This window comes from Bos grunniens, chromosome X (genome assembly GCF_055505025.1).
Source record: "Bos grunniens cultivar Pamir isolate PY7600 chromosome X, Bosgru_T2T1.0, whole genome shotgun sequence".
Taxonomy (NCBI): Eukaryota; Metazoa; Chordata; class Mammalia; order Artiodactyla; family Bovidae; genus Bos; species Bos grunniens.
The window spans coordinates 715,859-725,595 of NC_141194.1; the positions used below are offsets into that span (position 1 = coordinate 715,859).

The 9,737-nt window shown below is 61.2% G+C and overlaps 1 protein-coding gene across 1 annotated transcript; it reads right to left on the reverse strand.

The window, feature by feature from the left end:
* Positions 1 to 768: 768 nt before the first annotated feature.
* Positions 769 to 5,304, reverse strand: SLC25A6 (solute carrier family 25 member 6). The gene is made up of 4 exons (XM_086386049.1): positions 5,095 to 5,304; positions 2,917 to 3,403; positions 1,788 to 1,928; positions 769 to 1,316 (listed from the first exon to the last, which is right to left on the reverse strand). The coding sequence occupies exons 1-4, from the start codon at positions 5,203 to 5,205 to the stop codon at positions 1,159 to 1,161; spliced, it is 897 nt and encodes a 298-aa protein (XP_086242175.1). The 5' UTR covers positions 5,206 to 5,304; the 3' UTR covers positions 769 to 1,158.
* Positions 5,305 to 9,737: the final 4,433 nt, after the last annotated feature.

Consider the following 9,737-nt stretch of genomic DNA (forward strand, 5'->3'; position numbering starts at 1 on the left):
ATTTTCATCTCCATGGGCTCTTCCCCACCCAGGGATGGAACCCAGGTCCCTGACATTGCAAGGGTGATAGGTGAGAGCCTAAAAGTTGGTGAAGAATCCACCTGCAATGCAGGAGACCTGGGTTGGGGAGATCCCTTGGAGAAGGAATTGGCAACCCGCGCCAGTCTTCTTGCCTGGAGACTCTCAGGCACAGACGAGCTTCTCAGGCTTCAACCCACGTGGTCATACAGCTCAGCAACTACACCAGCACCAGGGAAGCCACAGGATACCCACCTTAGAGGGGGTTCCCCAGTGAGCCCCGGGCATGGGGGGGCCACACAGCTGCCACCACCCTGGGATCCTGTGTGGTTAAACCCCAGCTGCAGTTGAGAAGGCTGAGTGCCCAAGGATTGATGCTTCTGAACTGTGCTGGAGAAGACTCTTGGGAGTGCCTTGGACTGCAAGGAGACCCAACCAGGCCATCCTATAGGAGATCAGTCCTGGGTGTTCATTGGAAGGACTGATGCTAAAGCTGCAGCTCCAATCCTTTGGCCACTTGATGCGGAGAACTGACTCTTTGGAAAAGACCCTGATGCTGGGGAAGATTGAAGGCAGGAGAAGGGGACGACAGAGATGGTTGGATGGCATCACTGACTTGATGGACCTGACTTTGAGCAAACTCTGGGAGTTGGTGATGGACAGGGAGGCCTGGTCTCCCACCTGGAGACCCCATGGTCTGCTCGCTGACCGCCCCTCAAGGCCTCTCTGCTGAGAAATGAGACCAGCGCCTCTGTGTCCTGATTTTATTGTCCGCAGCGGAAATGCCCGACGGAGAAACATAATCGCGCGTATTCGGCTGTGCAAAAGAGAGGATAGTGCTTAAGTACAAATGGAGACATGATTTTCTTAAATAAATACTTAAACACGGGTCGGTCCTACAAGCACCTGGAGTCTAGGTCTGGTGTGCGGAGCTGCCTCGACTGTGGACCCATGGAGACCCCCCCGATTGCCCTCTCCCCCCACCCCAATCAACGCGTGGACCCAGGGCCGATGGTCCGCCGGCGAGGAGCCCCCGGCGCGGGGTGGCCCGGCCCCGGCGGGGACGCTGGAATTTCTCGAAGTCGGTGGTCCGTCACAGTGAGGGATGGCGCTAGGCGGTCGCGGCGGGCGGACGGGCGCCTAGATGACCTTCTTGAGCTCGTCGTAGAGGACCAGCACGAAGGCGCCGCCCATGCCGCGCAGAACGTTGGACCAGGCGCCCTTGAAGAAGGCCTTGCCGCCCTCGTCCTTGAGGATCTTCCGCCAGCAGTCCACGGTGCCCTTGTACATGATGTCGGCTGTGGGGAGACGGCGGGGTCACGGTGCGCTCGGACACGGCCCCGGGGAGACCCGGCACAGCTGCTGAGCCCCGGGCTGCCATCTGCGCGCCAGGAGGAGCTCTGAGCCGTCTGGACGTGGCTCTGGGCACGCGCTCTCGGGAGGGGATCAAGCCCAGGTCGCCACCCGCCACGAGGCCCAGGGACGCCAGGTCAAAGACCGAGGGAGCTGCGGGCACGGACGGGCGCCCACGGGGGACCCCCATATCAGATCACAGGGTACCGGAAGGGCCCTGTGCCTGCCCCGCCCCATCCGCCCCCATGAGGCCCGGCTGCTTCTCTCTGGGACCAGACGCTGGCCCCCGCCTCTGCAGGAAGACACATGGCCGCCGCCGGGGCCCCAGCACCTCCCTGAGCCCGTCAGCGCTCCCTGAGCGGACCGGCATGTCCTTCGCGCACCACCCCCCACCCCGAGCCGAGCGGAGCCGATACCTCCTTTGCGCCCCGACTGCATCATCATGCGCCGCCGCACGGTGTCGAAGGGGTAGGAGACCACGCCCGCCACGGCCGTGACGGTCTGCGCGATCATCCAGCTCACCACGATGTGCGTGTTCTTGGGGTCGGGGAGCATGCCTGCGGGGGCGGGGGGACACGGGGTGAGGCCCCGGGGCCGCCCACACCTCCACATGCAGTTCCCAGCTCCACGGGGGACACTAGCCGGATCGGACTGGGGTCAGCACACGCCCCGCCAGCCGGTGGGACGGGCCCAGCTGCCAAGGAGGGGACGCTCTGACACCTGCTCCACTGCAGAGGGTACCAGCCGGCCAGGCCTCCGGGGCGGCTCACCTATAGGGACTGAGATCATGGTGGAGCCCCACACCCCAACCAGAGGATGGAACTGCACGATTCAGAACGCTACCGTCTCTAACTGTAGGTATGTACAGGAAATCAAATCAAACATTTTACAGATAAAACCTAGGTCAGAGAGAAACACTCTAACTCACTACAACTGGGGTCCCTTTAAGAACAGGTCAGGGCAGAGACACACACAGGGACGGGCACGTGAGGACTCGGGACAGCAGGCCGTCCACACGCCCAGGAGAGAGGTCTCAGGAGGAACCCGCCCCGCCCACACCTGGGTCAGACTCCAGCCTCCAGGACTGGGAGCAATAAAGCTGGGCTGCTTAAGCTGCTTTCTGCGCCATCTGCCCAGGCCAACCAGGAATTCCTCCTATCAACGGTGATGAATTTACATGTTGTATTCCTAACTCTCAGGAGCTTAGAATGTAGCTGTCTTTGGAGACCCGCCCGAGGCCAGGGTCTTTCAAGAGAGAATGAAGGTGAAATGAGGTCACCGGGCGTGTCCTCAGCCGCCTGGGTTCTGGGGTCAGACAGACACATCCAGAGGGAGGAGCTCAGGACTCACGGAGTCCTCAGGCCCAGGAGAGAGCCCCGCCCACACCTGGGTCTCAGCCTCCAGCTGCCAGGGCTGGGAGCCCACAGCTATCAGCAGCTGAGGTGCCTACGCCCTCCCCCAGGACTAGGCCCCTGCCCCCAGGGAGCAGAAGGCCCCGGCCCTCCCGGGTGCCACCCCCGCCGCAGCCTCCAGCAGGGAGCTCACCCTTGGCGGTGTCGTAGATGCCGAAGTAGGCGGCGCGGTAGATGATGATGCCCTGCACCGACACGTTGAAGCCCTGGTACAGCCCGCGGATGCCGTCGGACTTGGTGATCTTCACCAGACAGTCTCCCAGGCCCCTGAACTCGCGCTCATTGCCCGACTTGCCCACGTCGGCCGCCAGGCGGGTTCGGGCGAAATCCAGCGGGTAGACGAAGCACAGGGAGGTGGCCCCGGCCGCCCCGCCGGAGGCCAGGTTGCCCGCAAAGTACCTCCAGAACTGCGTGCGCTTGTCCACGCCCCCCAGGAAGATCTGCTTGTACTTGTCTTTGAAAGCGAAGTTGAGCGCTTGCGTGGGGAAATAGCGGATGACGTTGGCCAGGTTGCCCCGCCAGAAGGACAGCACGCCCTGCTCCTTGGGGATACGCACGATGCAGTCCACGATGCCCTTGTACTGCTTGTCGGCCGCGATCTGCTTGCTCGCGTGCTGCACCTGGGGGGCGGCGGAGGGAGACACAGGGCTTTACCGGGGGCCTGGGCACACCGCCAAGACTTAGAGGAGATTCTGGTGAAGCTCAGACAGCTCTGAGCCACTGCTCCAAAGAGGTGAGGGAAAGGTCGGTATGGATGAGATTCTGGTCAACAGAAGTTCACACGAGCTAGCACGTATTTTCGCAGAGCGTTTCTTAGTCTCAAGGAGCATTTGTCACCGTGAAGGCTTTTAATGCTTTTTCAAACATGACAGACAGGGAAGCTTGGCGTGCTGCAGCTTGGGGCGGGGGTGAGGGGGAACAGGGCTTCTTCACCCAGGGCCTCAAGCAGGCCTCCATGACCACTTATAAAAAATACACAACCTGAGAGCGGCGAGTTAAGATCTGGGGCAAAACGAGGACTGCACCCCCGGGGGAGAGCACTTCGGATAGCTGAGATTGCTCCAAAGAGCAGAGACTGGATGGGACTCTGGTCAATGGGAAGTTCACAGCGCAAGCACAAATTTTCGCAGAGCCTGTCTCATAGCCTCAAGGAGCATTCGTCACCGTAAAGGTTTTTAGGCTTTTCTAAACATGATGGACAGGGAAGCCTGGCGTGCTACAGTCCATGGGGTCGGCAATGATGCGACACGACTGACCGACTGAACTGAAACATGAGGTGGGCAAGCAAAAAGTGGGCTCACCATCAGCCACTGGAAACATCTGTCTGATGACCTGGCCTGTCACTTTTTCCCAGAACCCGCATGCCTCACTCCTGCTCTCCACCCTGAAGTCCTTTCACGGGGTTTGAAGGTCAGCAGCACCTGATTTAATACTCATAGAGACGGCTCAGACGGTCAAGAATCACCCTGCAATGCAGGAGACCCGGGTTTAATCCCCGAGTCAGGAAGATCCGCTAGAGGAGGGCATGGCAACCCACTGCAGTATCCTTGCCTGGAGAATCCCATGGACAGAGGAGCCTGGAGGGCCTACAGTCCATGGGGTCGCAAAAGTCGGCAGACACGACTGACCTACTACCGCTTCCAAAGGTAGACAGCAGGTGCCCACAAGAGCCAATTTGCACTTGACACCTGCAGAGGTCACCAACGACAGACGTCTCCTTAACAAGACATTTACACGGGGCCTTTAAGCTATCCTAACATCCTTCCTGAGGAATCCTATTTTCTTTAGGGGTTGCAATCACATCGCAACGCTAATTCCACTGGCTCCCCATTTGTAAACAGACCAGCGCAGTTTATTCTGCGTCAGACCCGCGCAAACAAGTGCGAACAGTGGGCAAGAGGGCCAGTACAACTACGAGAACTAAAGATCTTCCCCCGTCCACGGCCCAAGGGCACGGGACCCCACCCACAGCCTCGCAGGGTCCGTCCACGCGGCTCTCCCCCCGCACATGCGCACCCCAACTCTGCAGGCCCCAGGGCGCACGCGCGGAGGCCGCCCCCGCCGGCCGCCCGACGCGCATGCGGCCCCTCGCGCCCCAATGCGGACGTACGGACATCCCCGCCGGCCGCCCCCCGCGCATGCGCTCCCTCGCGGCGGTGCCCACGTGACGCGACCCCCCGGAAGCCAGCCGGGTCGGCCGCGCGCCGACAAAGCGGCGCGGCCTCCCCGCTTCCGGTCCTGGGGTCGCGCGCGCCCCCGAGCTCCCCGGGGCCTGGCGTCGGCGGCTGCGCGCCAGCAGCCTGACACGCACCTGCAGCAGCAGCTTGACGCGCTCGATCGGGGCAACGGCCGTCTTGGAGATGGCGGCGGCGATGCCCCCGGCCAGGAAATCCTTGGCGAAGGAGATGGCCTGTTCCGTCATGGCGGCGGGCGGAGAGCGGAGCGGAGGCGCAGAGAAGCAGAGAGAGAGCCGGAGGGTGGGCACCGTTGGCTCAGCCCTGCCGCCGCCGGGACCGAAAGGACGGGGCGGCCACCGCGCAGCCGCTAAGGAGCCCGCGCCCCGCCTCGCGGCCCCCGCGCGCCGCGCCCATTGGCTGCGCCGCCGCTCGGGCCCCGCCCCCTAGACGCGCGCCCCGCCCCCGCGCGGGCTGCCGGGAGCGGCGCGGCTCCCCGCCCCGTGGGTCCGTACGGCCGCGCCCATTGGCTGCGCCACCGCCCCGGCCCCGCCCCCTGAGCGCGCGCCGCGCCCCCCCCGCGGGCTGCCGGGAACTGCGCCTCGCCCCGCCCCGCGGCCTCCTGTGCGCCTCGCCTATTGGCTGCGCCTCCACGCAGGCCCTGCCCCCTGGCCCGCGCGTCTCACCGACGGGCATATCGGGAGCCGCGCCCCGCCCCTGCGCCAAGCGTTCCCGGGGCGGGTCGCAGTGGGGTGCGTGGCGGCCACTTTGACCTTTTCAAGGTCATGCTTGGCCTGGCGGCGGCGACGAACAACAACGTCGTAGGGGACCGGCCGGGCTTTGCGGAGCCCCGCGCCCTCTCTTCTCCCAATCGTAGCACCGTACTCTCGGGTCCCCAGGCTCGTCCAGTCTGGCCGGTCCGATCGTTGGGGCCCCGGCTCCGCGCCGCAGACCCCCGAGTCCCGCCCGCGACCCCCACCCCTCAACCCAGCCCCCCCGAGAGGCCCTGATGACCCCTGGCGGCCTCCAGGCCCCGCCTCTCCCCGAGGGACGAGCGATGCAGTCTGTGGGTTCTGACCCAGCATACGAGATCGCCCCGAACCCCGGCCGGCCCGGCTTCAGAGCAGGGTTTGCCTGTGCCCAGCCCGGGAGACCCGGGTCCGCCCACAAGAGTGTCCCCGGAGGACCCGGCGCCCCTCCGTGGGGTCCCCCAATCCTGACGACTCTGGGTACATTTGGGGGTCCCGGGATGGAGGAGGTCCGGCTGTCTTTCCAGGGCCCAGTGGGGCCCAGACTCGGGGTGTCCCTGTCAAGCCGGGCACTGCGACTTGGCGGCGGGGTGGGGGGGGGTGTCTCCTAGAAGAACAGAGGCATGTGTGCTGGTTTCACAAGCTCACTGACAGGTGCACTCACATATGTGAATACGTGTGTCTATAGACATGCACACGTATGCAGCCATTGCACATGCCCACGCGCAGACATGTGTGCACACATACCACACGCGGCAGTATAGGCCCCCTGCCTCCAAGGGCGTGTCCGGAGACCTTGATGTTTGGAAGGCCTGAACGCCTTATGCATGTGGTGTTCGCTCAGTCGTGTCCGACCCTTTGTGACTGTGGAATAAAAAAAAAAAGTATAACTTGAGACTTGTGAGTTAAGTTTTATTTGGGGCAAGATGAGGACTGCAGCCCTGGGAGGCAGCATCACAGATAGCTCTGAGAGACTGCTCCAGAGCCGCAGTGGGGGAAAGTCAATATATGAGGTTTTGGTGAAGGGGGAGTTCAATGCCACGAAACAGTTTACAAACGGTTTTTGTTAGTCATGAAGATCTGATGTCACCGTGAATGGATTTAGTGCTTCTCTAGGTATGAAGGACTGATGTTGAAGCTGAAAGTCCAACCCTTTGGCCATCTGATGGGAAGAGCTGACTTCATTTGAAAAGACCCTGATGCTGGGAAAGATTGAAGGCCGGAGGAGAAGGGGATGACAGAGGATGAGATGGATGGCATCACTGACTCAATGGGCATGAGTTTGAGTAAACTCCAAGACTTGGTGATGGACACGGAGGCCTGGCATGCTGCAGTCCATGGGGTCGCAAAGAGTCAGACACTGACCTGAACTGGACTAGATATGAGGAGTTGCAAGGATTGAGATCATAAAATCTGTTCCTAAAAACATCCAACTAACTAAAGACCTGTCCCACCACATTCCCTGGAGCACAGAGTGCCTCACTCCACCCTGAACTCCCTCAGGGATTGTTGCAGGTCCACAGTGATAGCAGCATGGGGTTCGATCTCCGTAGAGGCAGATGGCAAATTGCCTTTGTTGTTCAGTTGTCAGCAATGCTATTTAAGTGCCAATTTGTAGTTGACACGACCTTGTAGACTTTAGCCCTCCAGGTTCCTCTGTCCATGGGATTCTCCACGCAAGAATACTGGAGTGGGTTGCCATTTCCTTCTCCAGGGGATCTTGCCCACCCAGGGAGTGAACCCAGATCTCCCGCATTGCAGGCATGTTCTTTTCCCGTCTGAACCACCAAAGGAAAACCCTGTGAGCTCTTTGAGTTCAGTTCAGTCGCTCAGTTGTGTCCGACTCTTTGCGACCCCATGAATCGCAGGACACCAGGCCTCCCTGTCCATCATCAACCCCCAGAGTTCACCCAGACCCATGTCCATCGAGTCAGTGATGCCATCCAGCCATCTCATCCTCTGTCGTCCCCTTCTCCTCCTGCCCCCAATCCCTCCCAGCATCAGTCTTTTCCAATGAGTCAACTTTATTGAATTATAAAGAACTAAACAGCACAAATCCTAAGGGTACTGTCCTGTGAATTTTCACAAAGCGAATGCCGAGGTGTGTCAGCAGCCAGGTCCAGAAAACAAATTCTTTGTAGCAACGCAGGTGCAAGAATTATTTCTTTATTTGCCTCTCTCTGCCCTGTTGCTCTTTTCGCTTTCTATCCCCTTCCTCTTTTTCTTTATGCCCCTCCCCCCACGTTGGCTCGGATGGTCAAGAACCTGCCTGCAGCCAGGTTTCGATGGCGGGGTGGGGAAGATCCCCTGGAGGAGGGCATGGCAACCCAAGTCTGGTATTGTTGCCCCGGGAAAGCCATGGACAGAGGAGCCTGGTGGGCTACAGTCCGTGGGGTCGGCAAGAGTCGGACATGACTGAGTGGCGCTTTCTTTGCTGTTTCTGTTGCTTCTTTCTTTCTCATCCCTGCCTCTCTGTCCTTTCTGCCGCCCCGCCCTCTTTCTCATGAGGGGGGCTCCTCCAAGTGCCACTGGACGGATGGATGCTAGGACTACTGGCCCACGAGAGCCGAGGCACCCCCCTTCGCCCCACCCCAGCCGGTCATTCATTTCTCCAGCCCCCGGTGTCCTGGCAGGAGGGCCTTCCTGAGTCCTCTTCCTGGGAGAGGCAGGTAAGAGGTGAGGCCGAGAATGGTTGGGCCCCAGAAGGGTGGGGACGGATCAGGTCGCTGTCAGCGGATGAGGATCTCAGCGCGGGGTAGGGCCTTGGTGTTCTGGCATTTTCTGAGGCTTCACTGGGGCTGGTCTGGGGCCGGTCTGGGGCCTGGAGGACGGAGCTGGCTGGTGGCCCAGCCCGGTTCCGGCCGGCCGGGACCACACGGCGCTAGAAGAGAGGGCGAGGCCGGCCCAGGTTCTGGGCGGGGACGCGTCGCTGGCTCCGGGGCACGCCCGGGTGAGGGAGGCATCCCTTCCGTGTGGGCGGGGCGGGACCCGGCGATGCTCATCACTGCCCGCTGGGCCAACGAGGACTTTCCAGCCGGAGCTGGTCCTTCAGGCTGCCAGGCCCTGGCACTCCGCACTTTGCTTTCAGAACCGGCGTTGGGCACCCCAGGACGGCTCTCTGCAGCCTCGGTGGTGGAGGCGGTTAACTCTACGCCACCCTGTCCCCTCCCCTATATTACGGACCTCCCCCTCCCTGGGGCCCTGCGTACATCCCAGGGGTCACCCCACCCCCGCCCCGACTCCTTTCCCCCAAGTCAGCAGCTTGCTGCCTGCGGGAAGGACTGAGTGAATATGAAATCTGTCCTCGTTGCTAACTAGGGCGCAGAACGCGTTTCTCCTTTAAAAGCACTTCACGTGGGCCTTAGATGGGTGTGTACTCCCTCTGCGTGTTCTGGGAGGACGGGTGGGGGGCATCGGTGGCCCAGGCCGTGTGCTCCCCTAACGGCTGACCTGGGAGGGCGGCAGGACCACAGACACCCCGGGTATTGGGGGAAAGACTGCACCCGTGGGATTTTCGATGGGGATGGTTAAGGGAGGTGGGATGGTGGATGGGGGTGGGGGAAGAAGGGCTTCTATTCCGGGACTCCGGGGGGCACGGGTGCATCGCCCTGAGCTGTAATTACGACGTGCACAGCGTTAGACGTTAGAGACGTTAGAGATGGTTTTTGTCGTCTGGCTGCTAAGTCATGTCCGACTCCGCGACCCCATGGACTGTAGCCAGACTGCTGGAGCCGGTTGCCATTTCCTCCTCCAGGGGATCTTCCCGACCCCGGGATCGAACCCGGGTCTCCTGCATTGCAGGCAGATTCTTTACTGTTTGAGCTACCAGGGAAGGTCCAGTAGTCTTGCCTGAGAAATCTCAAGGACAGAGAAGCCTGGCAGGCTACAGTCCGTGTGGGTTGCAAAAAAAAAGCCAGACAGGACTCTTAGCGACTCAGCGACACCTGAAAGATGGGTGGGTTAACTAAAAGAAAAGAGGTGGTTGATGATCGGCTGAGTCACGGAAGGGCTGAGGGGCGCATTTGGGGCGG